The 18,632-nt window shown below is 48.7% G+C and overlaps 1 protein-coding gene across 2 annotated transcripts in view; it reads left to right on the top strand.

Annotated features, from left to right (window-relative positions):
- The window catches only part of WWC1 (WW and C2 domain containing 1), a 150,897-nt gene that overhangs the window by 66,226 nt on the left and 66,039 nt on the right, over positions 1-18,632 (top strand). For both annotated transcript variants that reach the window (XM_040975649.1, XM_040975658.1), the window contains exons 2-3: positions 1,430-1,539; positions 11,710-11,913. In XM_040975649.1, the coding sequence (XP_040831583.1) occupies positions 1,430-1,539; positions 11,710-11,913 (314 nt within the window). The remainder of the gene's footprint in view (positions 1-1,429; positions 1,540-11,709; positions 11,914-18,632) is intronic.

The following is an 18,632-nucleotide window of genomic DNA, read 5'->3' as shown; positions in this document are numbered from 1 at the left end:
ACATCAGAGCCATATTTAACCCACTCACCTACCTGTAGGGTTGTTGTCATCCCTCATCTCGCAGATAAATATTCTGAGGTTGCCTGAGTCACACGATTTCTGTGTTTATCACATCCCTACTGGATAGTTCTCTTGGTTGCACAGCATTTATCTCATTGGCCTCATCCCTAGGGAACCCCATGTCCTCCTCAGCACATCAGCACGTAGGAACAGAAGCTCCCGGGTGACTTGTTCATTGCACGGATAGATCCTTGCACAGTCTCCTGGACTCTGCGTGTGTGTTCATGTGCGTGAACACGCCAGCTCCTGCTCATCTGCTGGTTCCTCCCCATTGCTCTCATCCCTGTGGACTTTACTTTAGCTTGATTTAGACTGGGTCTAAGAGGGAAGGAGTCTGTATTGGATTAGAGACTTGGAAAGAGGCCCATGATGAGAAATCATTGCCTCTGTCCCAAGCATCTCCCTTCCTGTCCCATTGTACCTCTGTTTCCCAATCATAAAGATGATAGAAGGAATCCTTCTGGCCTCCCAGAATTGGGAGGGGGAAGGGGAGAATGCTTGGGTGTGTGTCTTGGTCCAAAGGAGTAGAAGAAGAAAGACACCTGAGTGGCCGGAGGGCCACTTAAGCTGAATTCTGTATGCCTAAACCCTAGTTTCCCAAGGTTCAGTTAAAATGCTTGGTAAAGGGTCCGTGATACAGTTTCTCAGCCATGAGAAGCCCATGTGTGTTTAGTTGGGTGATTTATTTGTTTGATTTAGCCACTAAGTCTTGAATTCCCACTTAGCTCCCCATAGGATGACTTTCAGGGTAGGTACTGTCCAAAGATCAGTTTGGCCTGGATTGTCTGGGGGAACTACAGCGGCGAGTGCCAACATTTGGGAACTGGCTCAAGAAGCAAATAAATACCACTCCTGGGCCAGACTTGCAGGACTGCAGCACCTGCTGTTCTTTAAGGTTGCAGTCAGCCAGCTTTCCAGAGGACAAAATGCCTGACAAGCATGACACACAGCCAGGATGAAGGTTTGAGATGGGGAGGGTGAGAGAGCTGCAGATGGACAAGCCAGAGGGCTGGAGTTGCAGTCAGCAAAGCAAGACTTGGCCTTCAAGCTCTTTCCTACAGGCTCTTGGTTAGAAATGCAACTAGCAGAAGCCCAGGGAAGGATGGTGACTTACATGCCCTAGGGTCTGCTGCATGCTTGGTGCAGTTGAGAGAGGACCAGAGATTCCCTGCCTCACCCCTAGGGTGTGTGCTTCCTGAGCTTGCTACACATCAAGTGTTCATATTCCCAGGGAAAATGGAGACAACAGGGCTGGTGCTTCCAGAACTCTTGGGCCTGCCCTGGGAAGCAGGAAACCCAGAGAAGCAGCGGTAGGTGGCAGCTTGGGAGCTATCAGCTGATGGAATCTGTTTCTCCTCTCTCTCACCAGGTACACCAAACCGCTCACCTTTGCTGACTGCATCAGCGATGAGTTGCCGCTAGGATGGGAAGAGGCATATGACCCACAGGTTGGAGATTACTTCATAGACCACAACACCAGTAAGTTCTTGGTGGGCCTTCCCTTCCTGGACCCCTTTCCATCCCTCTACCTCCAGCATGCTGCTCCCCTCCTCCCGTTCCCATCCCTCGAGTCTATAAGAATCACCAGCAGAGACTTAAAGCCAGATTGTGTTTTGTTTTGTATGGATTCAGTGAGAGATGTCGACAGAGATATAGATGATGTAGATCTGGGTAAAAATAACAGTGTATAAGGGTTTTTGATAGGGTCTAAAACTGCTCTTACAACCCGTAACCCCAGTGTTGCAGAGGCAGCGATCGGTAACAGTGTCTTCTGAATCATTCGAGAAATTTTCCAATTGTGACTGTTGAAGTGGTTATGTGTACCTAAGCATACATTCCTTTTTTAAAAAGATTTATTTATTTTTATTACAAAGTCATATATACAGAGAGGAGGAGAGACCAAGAGAAAAATCTTCCATCTGATGATTCACTTCCCAAGTGACCACAATGGCTGGTGCTGCGCCGATCTGAAGCTGGGAACAAGGAACCTCTTCTGGGTCTCCCATGTGGGTGCAGGGTCCCAAGGCCTTGGGCTGTCCTTGTCTGCTTCCCCAGGCCACAAGCAGGGAGCTGGATGGGAAGTGGAGCTACTGGGATTAGCAACGGCACCCATATGGGATCCCAGCACATTCAAGGCGAGGACTTTAGCCACTAGGCTACACTACCGGGCCCAAGCATTCTTTTTAACAACCTGTATAGGTTTATATGTTTGCATATTTTTTACGAATAAAAGGTGGATGTGTCACTGTTATTGCCGTGTGGTGAAGACCCCTGTTGGAGCAGCTGGAGCCCTCAGATGTCTCAGCAGGGTTAGCATGAGGTCCATAGTGGATTGTGGATTGTGTATTCCTGGCCCATCATACCAAGCGGTGCACCCTCACCCTGAGGGCTGGAGTAGCCTCACCTAGGATGACGCTGCCCAGTCTCAGTTCTGGGACTGAGGGAGAAGTTGGTGGGAACCCAGTGAGTGGTCCACCAGCTGCGGAGGTTTGAACGCTGAGAGGTGTTTGGATGCTGTCCATCATGCCTTGCACGGCCAGGCATTTCTGTCCTCTTCAATTTGCTGCCCCATTTATCTGTGTGTGCGAAGGGACTGTAGGATTCCCTTAGTCCTTCCAGGTAAGAGTAGTGTGTGTGTGTGTGTGTGTGTGTGTGAGATTCCAAGTCAGAAAACTGAAAATGGGGCACTGTTGGTCTGTTCCCTAGGCAAAAACTTGGCCATGTGCGTGCTAAGTGTTTGAGCATTCTCTTGTTTAACAGCCCCCCAACTGCTGCTGGCAGGTTAATCCCATCTTGTAAATGGGATTTTGCGAGCACGATGGCCTGCTCATGACTCGGGACCAAAGCATGGCAGAGCTAGGATTTGAACTGGCGCTGGGGCGTGGAGCTACACCTTTTCTCTTCTTCTGAGTTTCACTTATGTGTTGTTGCACATCCTTCATACCGTGTCTCATTCGTCTCTCCACTTAGCCTTGCCTGGGGAGGTACATAGTAGGTGTGCACTTACTCTTTGCTGAATAGAAAAGGGCATACGTGCATGAATGCATAAGATAATGGATGAATGAGCTGACTGTTGTTGGCAGCGACATGTAGATGGGTTTCTGAGAGACAGCTAATGGCATTAATTGCATTGTTGGGGGTAGCAAAGGTTTTTATTAGCGCTCATGATTGCGTCCTGGTTAATGAGAAGTAAATATGCCTAATTGAGTGTGTTTAGGGAATGAGGTTAATGCTTGGAGGGCTGCATGGGATGCTGGGTTAAACACTGATATACAGAAACCCTAATCAGTCTTTTCCTCTTGCTAATTGCTGAGTGCATCCCCCTCATTAAAGCCTCATGGTGGGAGTGGGATCTTAAGGTGCTTTTGGGATCTGTGGGAGAAATAGAAGGAAGGAAAGAGTAGCAGGCCATGGCAGAGTTTGTTCCTGAAGGAATGATAGGAGAAGCAGGGTGTATGGGAAGGGTGATTAAATGAGGCCACAACAGAAATAATTCTTCCAACCAGCTGTCAGGCTGCTGATTGGAAGGTGGTATCCCTGGGAGGGGGGGGACCCACATCTGTAGCTAGACGCATGGATATAAAAATGGGGTGTTTAAATATCAAGCCTCGAGCATTCAAAGCCATAGACTCAGACCAGTTCAGTGTATGCGTGTTGTTTATGAACTGAATTATTTTTTTAAAGATTTATTTATTTTTATTTCAAAGTCAGACATATACAGAAAGGAGGAGAGAGAGAGAGAAATATCTTCCATCCGATGATTCACTCCCCAAGTGACCGCAATGGCCGGTGCTGTGCCGATCCGAAACCAAAAGCCCAGAGCCTCCCCTGGGTCTCCCATGCGGGTGCAGGGTCCCAAGGCTTTGGGTTGTCCTCAATTGCTTTCCCAGGCCGCAAGCAGGGAGCTGGATGGGAAGCAGGACTGCCGGGATTAGAACCAGTGGGATCCTGGCACATTCAAGGCAAAGACTTTAGCTGCTAGGCCTTGGTGCCGGGCCCATGGAGTGAATTATTTTTAAAGATTTGTTGTTTTTACTTGAAAGAGTTAGAACAGGAAAAACAGAGATCTTCCACCTGCTGGTTCACACCCCAAATGACCTTAATGACCAGATTCAAGTTGATCCAGAACCTGGAGCCAGGAGCTTCTTCTGGGTCTCCTATGTGGATGCAAGGCTCCAAGGCCTTGGGACATACTCCACTATTTTCCCAGGTCATAAACAGCGAACTGGATTAGAAATGGAATAGCCAGGACTAGAATCGGCTCCCATATGGGATGCCAGCACCAGAGGCAGAGAATTAAGCAGTTATGCCACTACGCCAGGGTCCAGTGGCCTGAAATTCTTAAGGAATTACACACAGAATATCATCAGGCAGCATGTGTCCATCAGCTTGCTGCCCGATGTTCGTTTATTCACCTGTTCTGGGGTACATGCACAGGCAAACCTTGCCCTTGTGGAGGTTTCATTTTGGTAGAAGAGATAAAAAATAACCCAAGACGTAGTTTCTGTACCATGTTAACATGTTTTCTCTACTCTTGCGGGAAAAAGCAGCATGGGGCTCAGGATGGTAGGTGACTTTGGGGACAATGAGGGAAGGAATGTGATCGTGGTGGCCAGTGAGAGTGTTAAATATGGTCTTCGGGGAAGAAGGCTTTGCTGAGAAAATGAGGTTGGAGTAAAAGTTGGAAGAGAAAAGGAACTTCTCAGAGGAGAGGAGAGAGAGCAAAAAGCACTAGGTGTGATTGCACTTAGCTGCTGGAAGCGATGGCAAGCAGTGAATGCCCCTGTGTGGGCGAACAGGTGGAAACTCCTGGCTTCAGCCTGGTGTCACCCCAGTGGCTGCGACCATATGGAAGATGAACTAGCAAATGGGAGGGGTTTTTGTTCGCTCCCTCTCTCTTTATAACACTGTCTTTCAAATAAACAAAATGTATCATAAATATATATATCATAAATACATATATATGCTATGGTATATTACATATATTATACATGTATTGTATATATATGATGTAATATATCATAAATATACATATTCATAAAATATATTATTAACACCAGGGCTGGAGCAGGGCAACCTGTAGGAGATAAGTGTCATGGTCCAGGGGTTCTAGACCTGAGCTGAAGCAGCAGAGTTGATGGGAAGTGGCCAGTGCTGGGTGTGCCTTGGAGGGAGAGCCTGATGGGCCATATGTTGGGTGTGAGTGTGTGGAGGGAATAACCCTCTTGAGCCTGAGCAACTTGAAGGATGGAAACTGGAGGAGGAGTGGAGAAGAACACGATTCATTGAATGCATCAAGCCTTGACAGTGCTTGTGTTTGCTATAGGAAATAGAGTTTGGAAAGGAGATCTGGCCTGAAGAGACATGTTTGGGAGTTGTTTGCGTATAGATGGTGTTGAAAGGTGTGAAGTTGGATGAGATTAAACAAAGAAATAAAAGCAGAGGAGAGGACCAGATGGGCAGAAGAGAGGACCTCTGACAGTAAGAGGGCAGGGAGGAATGGGACACCAGCCGTGATTCTGAGCGTGTGATCAGAAGCACAGGAAGAAAATCAGAGTGTCTTGGAGCCACGTGGAGGAAGCGCGTCAAGGGCAGGGTCAGATGCTACTGCTAGGTTAGGGGCCAAGAGAGCCAAGAGTTGAGCAATAGATCTAGCACCCTGGGAGGTGCTGGTGGCTCTGACTTAGGAGGACCACTCGGATCACACTGTGGCCAAAAGCTGAAAGAAAGGAGGAGAGGATGGGGAGGCAGCAAAGATAGACAACTCTTTTTAAACCACAGTCCATAGTATATGTCAGCCCGGAGTGGCCATGTACCCACTGACCCACTGTGATGACACACAGTGGCTGGCTTGACTCAGACTGTATGTTCTGCTCTTTTCCCTCCGTGTTATAGCATGATTATTTAAAGGTGTCTATGTGGTCTTTTGTTTCGGCTGCATCAAAAAGATGTTTCAATGTATTTCAATACATTCAATGAAGGATACCAAAATGTCTCTATTGTTGGCCTTTTGGAGGATTTGCCATTTATTTTGTTCATGATTTCTAAGTACAGTAAGCTCTCCAGGTCTTGGAATCTTACATCTGTGTATTCTGATTTGGATCAGAATTTAGGTTTGGGTTCAGATTTGAATTTGGAAACAAAACAAACCTGAGTCTGTACCGAATCAGATGCAACCTTTTCGTTCTTGCCATTATTCCCTAAACAATACCATGTTGCTACTGTCAGCCTGGCAGTTTTTACCTTGTAGGCATCCTCGGTAATCTGAAGGTGGTTCTAAGTTTGCACGAGGACATGCCTGGGTTCTCTGCCAACACTGCACCATTTTACATCACAGATTTGAGCACCTGCAGAGTTTGTTACCTGCCAGGGATACTGGAATCCGTTCCCTCCAAGAACAAGGAACACCTGTGTGGGCTCAATGACAAAGACTGCCGGAACAGACCCTTAGGTAGATGAGTACTCCCAAAGAGTGTCCATTTGTCAGTCTCTGCAGCTACAAGGCATGCTGGGACTGATTTCCTCCTGTCTTCGTCACGTGGGACTATGTTCTTGCATCTTGATTTTTGGTACATTTCTCACAGGCCTGGGCTATGGCTGCATTGTTGCCACTCGCATTGCTTTGCATAGAAACAAAGTGGAATGTCCTCCAGATGCTTCACATTCTTCTATTGCTTTGGCCCACTGTGTTGTTGCTGCTGCGGTGGCTCTTAGGAAACCCCGTCTGCTTGGCCATGTGGGTGTGCTTGCAGAGGACCGTTGGCCCTGCAAGCAGGGGTTGGCCCTGGTAGGAAGAATTAAGGATGGTAACCCTGAGTGCACGTGCACAGTATAGGGGGAATGTGCTGGTGGGTGGGGGCTTGGGGCACTAGGGGCAGAGAGGCTGTTACTGGGCTCCTTGGTCAACTGACAGTGGATTGGAAACAGCTGCTTTTGGGAGAGAGGTGTATGAGAGAGAAGGGATGGAGAATAATATCTCCCGCAACAAACTTTGTTGTATCTTGAATTCTTTTTATTTATTTATTTATTTTTATAGGAAAGGCAGATATACAGATAGCAGAGACAGAGAGGAAGATCTTTCATTCATTGATTCACTCCCCAAGTGGCCAGATCTGTGCATAGCAAAGCCAGGAGCCCAGAGCCTCCCCTGGGTCTCCCACCAAGTGCAGGGTCCCAAGGCTTTGGTCCATCCTTGACTGTTTTCCCAGGCCACAAACAGGAAGCTGGATGGGAAGCGGGGCCACTGGTATTAGAACCAGTGCCGATATGTGATCCTGGTGCATTCAAGGTGAGGCCTTTAGCCGCTGGGCCACGGTTCAGGGCTCTGTATCCTTGAATTCTTAAACAGTGTCCATGTGTTATCGCCATCAAAAGCAAGAGCTAAAACATCAGTGCCTGAGGTACCTTTGAAGGACCCGCCCTGGCATGAAGTTCTTTGGAGACAGAGAGAGGAAGAAGAGCGGTGGCTGCGGAGGTGTTTGAGGGAGGATCCTGCAAATAGTGACCTGTGCAGAACTAATGCAACCCTTTAAAGAAACAGACAAACCCCACCCACGTCCCTGCCCGTTATCACCCCAGAAGCTCCCTTCAATCATCAGTTTGGTTTGCTGTTTCTTCATTCTTCTTCCATACATTCCCAGAGTTCTGGATGAACCACTAGATAGGAAGCTCAGACAGGGCGGGGGTGAGGGTGCAGCACAGAGCTTCCCAACCCCTCCACTCTCCCAGCAGGGCTCCTCTTCTACTACCTGGACGCTTCTGACACACCACTTTAGGACCATCCGGGGATCTTCTACTCCAAAAGAGAGAGAGAGAGAGAGAGAGAGAGAGAGAGAGAGAGAGAGAGAGAGAGTGTGTGTGTTGGCATATATTCAGTAGGAGGGCTGCGGGTGATGGGGTTGCATTTTCTCATCTCCTGGCTAATTAGCATCCCACCTGCTAATGCCGTACGAGGGCTGGACCAGGCTGAAGCCTGGAGCCAGGAACTCTCACCACTTCTTGCATGACAGTTACAGGAGCTCAGCTACCTGAACCACCACCATTTCCCAGTCTGCATCAGCACAAAGCTTGAGTGAAGCCTTCTGATACTGTTCAAAGGCATCTTTGCACTGTGATGCTAAACTCCTGCCCTAGGGAACTTTTTTTAAAGGCCAGTGTCTCTAAAAGATAGTCTTTTCAGCAGTGATAGATTCTGCTAGTATCCGTGTGGGAAAAAGTGCCCTTCTGTCCTTTTTTTTTAAAAAAAAAAGACTTTATTTATTTTTATTGGAAAGGCAGATATACAGAGAAGAGGAGAGACAGAGAGGAAGATCTTCCATCCCTTGATTCACTCCCCATGTGAGCACAATGGCTGGAGCTGAGCCAATCCAAAGCTAGAAGCCAGGAGCTCTTCCAGGTTTCCCACATGGGTGCAGGGTCCCAAGGATTTGGGCCGTCCTCGACTGCTTTCCCAGGCCACAATCAGGGAGCTGGATGGGAAGCAGGGCCGCCGGGATTAGAATCGGGGACCATATGGGATCCCGGGAGTGCAAGGAGGACTTTAACCACTAGGCTATCGTGCTGGGCCCTACCCTTCTGCCTTTATACCCACCTCACAATGTGTGTAGAAATTAACTCCAAATGGACCACATACCTGAAACCCAAAACCATGGAACATCCAGGAGAAAAGCTGTAAGCTTTTAGTGTAGCTTACAGAAAGCATTAATCATGAAGGGAAAACTGATCAGTTGAACTTTGAAAAATTACAAACTCTGTTTTTCCAAAGGTAGTATAAAGATAAGGCACAGGGCAGGTATTTGGCACAGGTGTGAAGACTTCCGTTGTGGGGTGTTGTGAGGTGCTGTGGCTCGGTGAGGGAAGTGGCCATTGGGGCTGTCTGCATCCCGTATCAGAATGCTCCTTCTGGCTGCTGCTCATCCAGTTTCCTGTTAAACACCCAGAGGAGGCAGTGAAGACATTGTAAGTGCTTGAGCCCCTGGCTTCTGCCCAGACCAGCCATGGCTATTGTGGTTATATGGGGAGTAAATCAGCAGAATCCATGTCACACACTCACACACAGCCTCAGCCCCCTCTCTCTGTCAACTGTGTCTTTGGCTCCTACTGTCTGTCACTTTACTGTTAAAGTAGGAGAAAATAGGGAAGCATCGATCAAGGTGAAGAATGAATCGGGGGCGATTTGGCAGTGCTAAGGAGAGGACAACTGACGCGGTACCGTGACTGAGTCTCAGACACCTGCTCAGCCAAGCAGTGGGGACAGCAGGGCTCTGTGTATGTCCGCTTCTGCACTTCTGAAGCTAGGAGGGAGGGCGTGAGAGGAGGAGGGGGGACTTGGGTTGAGAACTCGGGGCTGCCGAGGTAAGAGAGGCATCCTAGGAGTGGGCAATGTGTGGCTTCACGGTGACTGCAGGCTCTGAGTGGCTACACTTTGCTGTATTAAATTCTACCTTAATAAAATTGATTCAAAGACAAGGTGATGCCTGGTTTGTGTTGCAGGCCAGCTCAGGGGAGAACCGTGGGCTCCTTGCCGTGTATAGCCAGGTTGAGAACCAGTATGCTGGTGTGTGTGGTCTGCTTGTGTGTGCACTCACCTGTTGATACTGGGTTATGCTAGCAAAGAAAATGTGGGCCACCAAAACTGCTAGCACGATCAGCCACCTTGGCCAGGCCCTTGCTGAAGGCTGTCCTAGGCTTTTATACCCATGGGGCAGGACGAGGGCCTGAGGCCTAAGGGACTAGACGGACCCCATGCAGACCACTGTTGAGAGGAGTGGCCCAGCTGGGGCACAGACATGTCAGCCTCTGCCAGCCTCTGGCAGGAGGCGTTCTCTGGAGGTGCTGGGCACTGGTGGGTGACTAGCCGGAGCTCTCCATTTCACCCACCATCCTCATCTGCTGGCCTCACTAACGTCTTGACCCATCCTGTGTTGCCATCTTGCAGCCCATTAGAATTTTGGAGAGGAGCTTTTAAATCACCATCGCCTCATTTCCACAGTTAGAGATCCTGGTTTAATTGGTCCAAGAGAGGGGCTGCAGCTTTGGGAGATATGAAATATCCCCAGGTGATTTCATGGGAGTGGGTGAACAGGTCACCTCATGCGGTGCCTGCATCCCATATGAGCGCTGATGCAAGTCTTAACTGCTCTGCTTTTGGTCCAGCTCCCTGCAAATCTGCCAAGGAGAGCAGCCAAGGATCACCCAAGTCCTTGGGCCTCTGCACCCATCTGGGAGACCTGGAAGAAGTTTTGGGGTTCTGGCTTTGACCTGTCCCAGCCCCAGCCATTGGGGCCATCTGGAAAGTGAAGCAGTGGATGGAAGATCTCCATCTTTCTCTCTCCCTCTCTGCCTTGCTCTTTGTCCTCTCCCTCCTCTCTTCCTCCCCTCCCCCCCACTCCTTTTCTCTCTCCCTTTCTCCCTCCCATTCTCTTCCCACCGCCCCCTCCTCTGTATTTTGGCGTTCAGAGAAATAAAATGATCTAGTTAAATCCTCACCTTGCACATCCCAGCTGTTCCACTTTCTATCCAACTCCCTGCTTGTGGCCTAGGGAAGTGAACCAGTGGATGGAAGATCTTTCTCCCTCCTTCTCTCTGTAAATCTGCCTTTCCAATAAAAATAAATATCTTTATTTTAAAAAAAGAATAATTTTGTGTTGGTAGATGTGAGAGTATGAAAAGTAGTTTCACACTGTTACAGAAATGAAACGGTTGAGCACATTTTTTCTGTGTGACCTTGGACAAGTTGTTTAACCTTTCGCTTTTGTCTATTGAGGATTATGAAAGAGCCTACTTTATAAAGTCAGTTACAAATTGGTAAAGTAGGGCCCAGCGCAGTAGCCTAGAAGTTCTTGCTTTGCACATGCCAGTATCCCATACGGGTGCCTGTTCTTGTCCCAGCGGCCCTGCTTCCCATCCAGCTCTCTACTTGTGGCCTGGGAAAGCAGTCAAGGACAGCCCAAAGCCTTGGGACCCTGTACAGGTGTGAAAGACCTGGAAGAGGTTCCAAAGTCCTGGCTTTGGATTGGTTCAGTTCCAGCCGTTGCGGCCACCAGGGGAGTGAATCAAGGGATGGAAGATCTTCCTCTCTGTCTTTCCTCCTCTCTGTGTAGCTGACTTTCCAATAAAAAAAAAAATTGGAAAAGTACATATATTTAGGTATTTAGAACAGCATTTAGCAGAAGTAAATTTACTCTTTATAACAAATCATCTATGGAGACTTATTGATTTTTTAAAGCTCTTAATTTAGATGGCCAAGTAGCATTGTAGTGAGCGCTGCTCTGATTTACATTTCAGGCGCTGTAAAATGTACCCATCTTTTCGTCCTCTGAAGCATTCATCACCTTTCTTTCCTTGGTTATTCATCAAAGCAGTTGGCCTTGACCTCCTTCCTGTTCTTGAGCCTCCCTCTCTAGGTCAGAATTGTAACCTGGCTGCTCCCCTCTTCACAGGCAGTGACTCTCGAGGGTTTGGGAAATTGACACTCTTTGTTTGATTAATCCAAATGGAGACCCCGTCCTTTCGTCAAGGACTTGAACTCCTTTGCCTTTGTCATGACTTCTCTGTGGATTGCGCTCTGTTTTCTGCCAGTGGATTTCTCAGGCCGCCAATTCGGGTGTTTGTGGAGTGCTGACCTAAGGTCTCCGGGGTCTCTTCCAGAAACCACTCAGATCGAAGATCCCCGGGTGCAGTGGCGGCGGGAGCAGGAGCACATGCTGAAGGATTACCTGGTGGTGGCCCAGGAGGCGCTGAGTGCGCAGAAGGAGATCTACCAGGTGAAGCAGCAGCGCCTGGAGCTGGCGCAGCAGGAGTACCAGCAGCTGCACGCCGTCTGGGAGCACAGGCTGGGCTCCCAGGTCAGCTGTGAGTACCTCCCTCCCCACCTCCCGCAGGGACTCTGAAATGGGCCCCTTTCCTGTCCTGACACCCTCTGTCTCCTGCTGTTCCTGCCCCCACCCACACCTTGCAGTGAATCATTTGCCTTTTGTATTCCATGTCATTTCATTGGTACGCGGCTCAGAGTGCCAGTTGGTCACCCACCTCCTTGTTTAAAACCATTCAGTGACTGGGGGAACAGGGTAATGGGTGAGTTCTTGTTGAATGGGTACAGGGTTTCTGTTTGGAAAGCTGAGAATGTAGTTGGTGGTCCAGGTCTTACGTTCACAATGATGTAAGTATACTTAAAGATCTGAACAGCTTAAAATGGTAGATTTTCTGTTTGGTGTTTCTCGCCACACTTTCAAACTAAATTGCCCGGAATTGCTCTGTGGTCTCCATATACATACAGTCGTGTGTGATTGGGCCCCTTGGGAGCCATTCTCGCTCCAGCAGATGCTCTCAGTGTCAGAGCTGCAGGTGCACTCTGCCCCCAGTGGGCCCCACACGGGCCTGCCCCAGGGCTTGGGCTTCTGCTGCTCTCCTTTTCTGAAGGCTTTTCTGTTGATCTCTTTGCAAAGCTAACTCCTTCTCCTCCTTCAGGCCTTTGTCTCTGAAAGCCTTGCTCCGATAGCTCGGTTCACAGCCTTGCTTCTCCCTCGGCCCAGTCTTCATGGCACATGTCACAATACGTCTGTTTTTATGTTCATGGAGTTGCATCCTTTAGAGCAGAAACTCGGGAAGCGCGGGGCTCCTGACTTTCCTATGGGAGAGCAGGCGTACTGGAACTCCTGGCCGTACATTCCTGGTGAGGTGTTAGATTAGAAGCTGCCAAAGCCCCTGCTCACCCGTCTCCAGCGTGTTGGAGCTTTTTGTCTGTTTCCGCTGATTGTATAACCAGAGTTTTCATTCGTTTGTTGAATGCTTTCTATCGGCCAGGGACTCCGCCATGTTCTGAATGTGGTGTTTCCCAGCAGTCCTCCCAGCAGTGCTGTGGGCAAGTGAGCAGAGAAGGAAATTGAGGCTTGGGACAACAATGTGTCTCGAGCGCCCTGTAGCTGGTGATAGACAGCAAACAGTTGCAGACCTGTTGGTCCTCCCCACAGCATTTTCAGTGTGGGACAGGCTGCAGACATAGACTGTTGTTGTGCAATGCCATCAGTATGTCTGTGGCTTCATCGTGCTTCTGAACTCTTCATCTTGTGTGAAACTCTCAATTTGCAAGGTCTGTAGTGCTGGCAGGAAGGTGCAGGGTCTGCTGGTTGCTCACTGTCCCTGTGCTTTCCTTAAGCAACCCAGGACAACCTGCAGACCTTCGGAGGTCATAACAAAGAATCTTCGTGAGCTATTTCTGGGTCAGATGACCTTCTAGATAGAATCATGAGGGTTTTATCGCTTATCTTTCTTGGTTGTTTTGGGTTACCATGACAAAATACCACTGACTGGGTGACTCAAATCACATTTTCTCATGATTCTGCTTGCAACAGCCAGGACTGAGTCATATCAGAGATGGGTGCTGGGATTGTAATCTTAGTCTTCCACATAGGTGTCAGGGGCCAGTCACTTGAGCCATCACCTGTTGCTTTCCCAGGTGTACATTAGCAGAAAACTCTTCCAGTGAGGAGCTGGAACCAGACATTGAAGCTGGCATTTTTTGTTGGAACATAGGTTTCCCAACAAAATGTCAAGTGAATCGCATCAGGAACATCAGGCAGAAGTACAGCCTGTGTTATGATGTTGGAGAAGGAGGGAGGGAGGGATGGAGGCAGAAAGAACACTCCCATCCATTACTTCTCTCCCCAAATGCCTCCAGCAGCCAGGGCTGGGCCAGGGCTGAACCCGAGAGCTGAGACACTCAATCCAGGTCTCTACGGGTGCCATGGAAGCAACTGCTTGGACCTTCGTCTGCTTTCTCCGAGGTGCACATTAACAGGAAGTTACAGTTAGGAATAGAGCCAAGACTTGAAACCGGGCACTGCAGTATGGAATGGAGGTGTCCCAAGGGGTGTCCTTAACGTCAGGTCAAACACTCACCCTCAGTTTTTCTTCATCTATAAAATTTATCTAATAATATTCCATTGGAGCTGACACCATGGTGTAGCAAGCTAAGCCTCTGCTGGTGGCACCAGTCTCCCATATGGGTACTGGTTCATATCCCATCTGCTCTGCTTCTGATCCAACTCTGTACTAATGCACCTGGGAATGCAGTAGCAGATAGCCCAAGTGCTTGGGACCCTGTACCCATGCGGGTGTTGGGACCCATATAGGATCCTAGCTCACGCAAAGTGAGGATTTAGCCGCTGTGTTATCAGGCTGGGCCCCAATGTTTAAAAAAATGTTCTAATAGGTTCGTGGTATCAGTAACAATACAGGTTGAGGATCCTTAATCTGAAAGTCCAATATCGGAGACTCTTTGGGTACAAACATGTCACTTCATGTAGAAAATTCCACGCTGTACAACTTTATTTTGAGCTGATAATTATTTTAAAATATTATATTAAATTACCTCCAGTGTACAGCTATTTATAAGTCACACACGAGTTTCCTGTTTTGAGCTGAGTCCCATTCCAAAGGTATCTTCTTACGTATGAGCAGATGTTCCTGAGTCTGAAATCTATAACACATCTGCTCCTAAGCTTTCAGATACGTGACATTCAGCCTGTCAACCCATGAGCAAAGGCAGGGAGCACGTGTTGGGGCTGCTGAGCTCTGTTGCCTGGCATGCAGACACGCCCAAGAGCTCCGCCAGTCTCAGCCACTGTGTTGTATGCATCTGGAGGGACTGGGGTCATTTCAGGCACCTGCCAGCTAGACCCAGCCCAAGCATCGCTCCCTCGTCACTCTTCTTCAGGTTTTACAAGCCAGGTTTGCCTTCCAAGTGAGCGCTTGGGGTGATGGACCGATGAGGTCAGAGCATCTGCTGCAGCGCAGGTGACTTGCCGGGACTTGCGATCGTTTTGCAGCCTTGCCTCGGCTCCTCTGGGGGTGAGCCAGGCTCGGAAGGGACTGGAGACTTTCTTGTCCACTCCCTGATGTAATTGCTAACTCCACAGGGAGCCACAGGTACATGCTTGGAAGAAACTACGCTAGGCACTGAACCTAAATAACCAAAGCTACCTAGTGATCCTGCAGAATAGTGTTGTTTCAGTTTTACAGAGAAGCAAAGTGGAGACCTCTGAGAGCACGTGATTGTGTGAAAGCCGGAACTGGAAGAAGTGGAGGGTTCAGTTTTATTCCCAGGTGTGTCTGACGGCACATCCGATTGTTTAGATTTCATCTCAGCCAGGCAAATGCTGACATTCTTGGACTGTACTGGGTACCCTGTTGTCTTAGTCTGCAAGGTGGCTTTGTTCTTTGTCCCCCCTGTGCTTCCTTTCTCTAGCCCTTGATTTTCCACGCTAAACATAAGTCAGTATGAGCCAGTTGAGGATAGAATAGGAAAAACCACCACTTAGGATATCTACAGTCTCATATTGGAGTCTCAGCTGCTCTGCATTTCTTTATATATTTTTATCATTTCTTTTTTTAAAAGTATTTTTATTTCAAAGGAAGAGTTTTGCAGAGAGAGGAGAGACACAGAGAGAGGTCTTGCATCCACTCCTTCACTCCCTAAATGGATGTGAGAGCTACAGCTGAACTGATCCAAAGCCAGGAGCCAGGAACTCATTCTGGGTCTCCCACGAAGGTAGAGGGGCCCGGAGACTTGAGCCAACCTCCACTGCTTTTCTAGGCTGTGAGCAGGGAGCTGCATCAGCAAGTGGAGCAGCTGGTACTTGAACCTGGGCTCATATGGAATGCCAGTGCTGCATGGTGGAGGATTAGCCTGTTAAGCCACCATGCTAATCTCTACTTTGCAGTTCGGCTTCAGCTTTCTGCTAATACACTTCGGAAATCACTGCATAATGACCCAAGTTCTTGGGTTTCTGATACCTGTCGCATGGCAGACCTGAATAGAATTTCTGGCTCCTGGCTTGGCCTGGTCCAGCCCATTTTCTGTGTTTTCTATCCCTCCCATTCTGTCTGTCACTCTAGCTTTCAAACAGACAAAAATTTTTAATATGAATTTATCTATAAAATGCCACTTGAATCACATACTCGATTCACTTATTTTCCAAAGTAAGAAAACAACGCATCAGAGGTGTTACGGGAAATCAAGCATCTACCAGGGAATAATTGGAGAAGAGTAGCTGTAAAATCCGGAGGCTGAAAGCAGGCAGACAGGGGCAGCATGGTTGGCAGACCTGAGAAAATGGGAAATGGGCCAGCCCTCTGCTGCGTGGAGCACCTGCAGAAGGCGCGGGCATCGATGGTGGTGGCTGTCACTACCGTGTTAGTGTTCTGAGATCTCAGGCACAGAGCGCTGGATGAAACACTGAGTTCCCGAGACCACCAGACCCCCTACCCCAAACCTGCACAGCCACGCGCTTACCCACCTCTGATGTGGCAGAAGACTAGGGGTTTACTTTTTTAGCCTGGGTAAAACAATTACTGAATTACGGGTTACAGAACTGTAGTGTCCCATTCTTCATGAAAACACAGACTGAGTGTGGACAGACAGCCCCTCTTGGACCCAGAGCGGTGGCAGGCTGTGACCGTCCAGACGGCACAATGTTAAGTCTGGGAAGTCTGACCCAGGAGAAGACATGTGAAGAGACACTGGTCTTGAGGCTCGTTGGTTGAAACTGTGCAGCACGGTCTGTCTGGGGCACTGTGCAGTCAGCAAGTTCCACTCCACCTGGCATCTTAGGCCCCTGCTTACTCTTAGATGTGTTGCAGACCACGTGGAATCTGCATATCTGAGGAAACCCTCTACTGGGAAAAATGGAATGGAAAACAGACATGTGGTGGAAGGAAGGGGAGGCCTGGGAGCAAGTGGAGAGAGTGGGGGAGAAGCCGCCCCCTGGAGAGGCTGTGTAGCCGTGAAACAAGAACAGAGCATTATGCTTTGTGAAGAGGAATCTTCTGAAAACAGAGAAGAGGCTTTGAAAATTGGAGTATGGTAGTAGAAAGCAAAACTCCTTGGTAGACTTAAAAAATAACAGCGAGGCAATCTCTTTTCCAAAGCAAAGCAAAAATACCCCGAGATGGACAGTCTGACAAAAATAGAGCAGCAGGCCAGGAAGTTGGAGGAGCAGAGGAACACTGGGGAAGGAGCGATTGGAAAAGCTCCCTAGAACAGAAGGAAGAGCGTTTTTAGATTGAAAGGACTCGCCGAGTGCCCAGCGCAATGGATGAAAGCGCACACACCATGCTATATCATTTGTGAAACTTCAGACCCTGGGAACTGTTTAAGATCCCAGGAGCTTTCACAGATAAAAACCAGGTCACACAGAAATGATCAGAACTCAGATCTGCCGCACCACACAGCAGTAACACCGGAAACCCGGACAATGGCAGCACAACAGCTTCCAGATTATAAAGAAAATCATATCCAAGCTGGCATTCAATGTGCAGCAAAACCAGCTTGAAACAAGTGTAGGGTAAAGACACAAGTTGACGTGCCACATTTCCAAAAGTTAATTTCCTTTCCATGTTTCCTTTCTCAGGAAGTTAATGGAAGGGATGTTCTCCCGGTGCTGTGGGGCACGAGTTGCCACCACCTGCAGTGCTGTCATCTCATGTGGGTGCTGGTTCAAGTCCCCGCTGTTGCACGTCTGATCTAGCTCTGTGAAAAAGGACCCAGTATAAGGGAGTGGAACAGGCAGAGGTAGCCAGGGAAGAGCAGAGGCAAGGAGGATGCCTAGGGTAGCTGGAAGGGATCTGAGGGTATCAGCTATGCCTAGAGAGTAACCAGTTCAGGCGAAGCAAGGCAGAACGGCAGATGAGAAATGGCAGAATGCATGCTATTCTGGTTCCCCAGAGGAAAGTTACGTAACTGGTGAAGTATGAGGTTGAACTGCTGATGTTTGTCAAAACTAAGCAAACATCACAATGACAATTATTAACTCTAGGGAGTAAAAAAAGCGCACGCGCGCGCGAGAGAGAGCTGGAAAGGAAAAGCTAGCAAAGTCAGCTGACACTGTCATGTTTGCAGAGTAAAAGTAATGCAAGCATTGGCAGTCCTCTTTCACCAGTAGTGTAGGAGAGGTGCTTGATGTGCTGTGCAGGGGACGGGGAAGTAGCACATTTGAACACCTGTCTCCTAGAGAGAGAGAACAGTGAGTAAACAGTGAGACTGTGAAGATGAGGGAGCAGCGATGCATGCATATTATTAGAGGCATGGCAGCAGAAACCCAGGGCCGGTGCAGTGGTGCATGAGTTGCCACCACCTGCAGTGCTGGCCTCTCATGTGGGTGGTGGTTCAAGTCCCAGCTGTTCCACTTCTGATCTAGCTCTGTGAAAAAGAACCTAGGAAAAGCAATAGAAGATTATCTGCCCACACGGGAGACCCAGATGAGGCTCTTGGCTCCTGCTTCACCTTGGGCTAGCCCTGGCCTTGTGGCCATTTGAAGAATAAACCAGATGATATGATATGATGATATGATATGATATGATATATGTCTCTCTTTCTCCCTTTCTCTCCCTCTCTTTTTCTTTTCTCTCTCCCTCCCTCCACCTCTCTCCCCTCCCTCCTTCCCTCTCTCTCCCTCCCTCTCTCCCCCTCTTTATCCCCTCTCTTTCTCCTTCCTTCCTCTCTCTCCCTCCCTCCCTCCCTGTCTCTCTTTATCCCCCTCTCTCCCCTCCCTCCTTCCCTCTCTCTCCCTTTC

This window comes from Ochotona curzoniae, unplaced genomic scaffold (assembly GCF_017591425.1).
Source record: "Ochotona curzoniae isolate NIBS_2020 unplaced genomic scaffold, NIBS_Ocur_1.0 contig_1, whole genome shotgun sequence".
In the NCBI taxonomy this organism is placed as follows: domain Eukaryota; kingdom Metazoa; phylum Chordata; class Mammalia; order Lagomorpha; family Ochotonidae; genus Ochotona; species Ochotona curzoniae.
The sequence above is the reverse complement of the archived record's forward strand: the minus strand, read 5'-3'. Positions and strand labels throughout refer to the sequence as shown.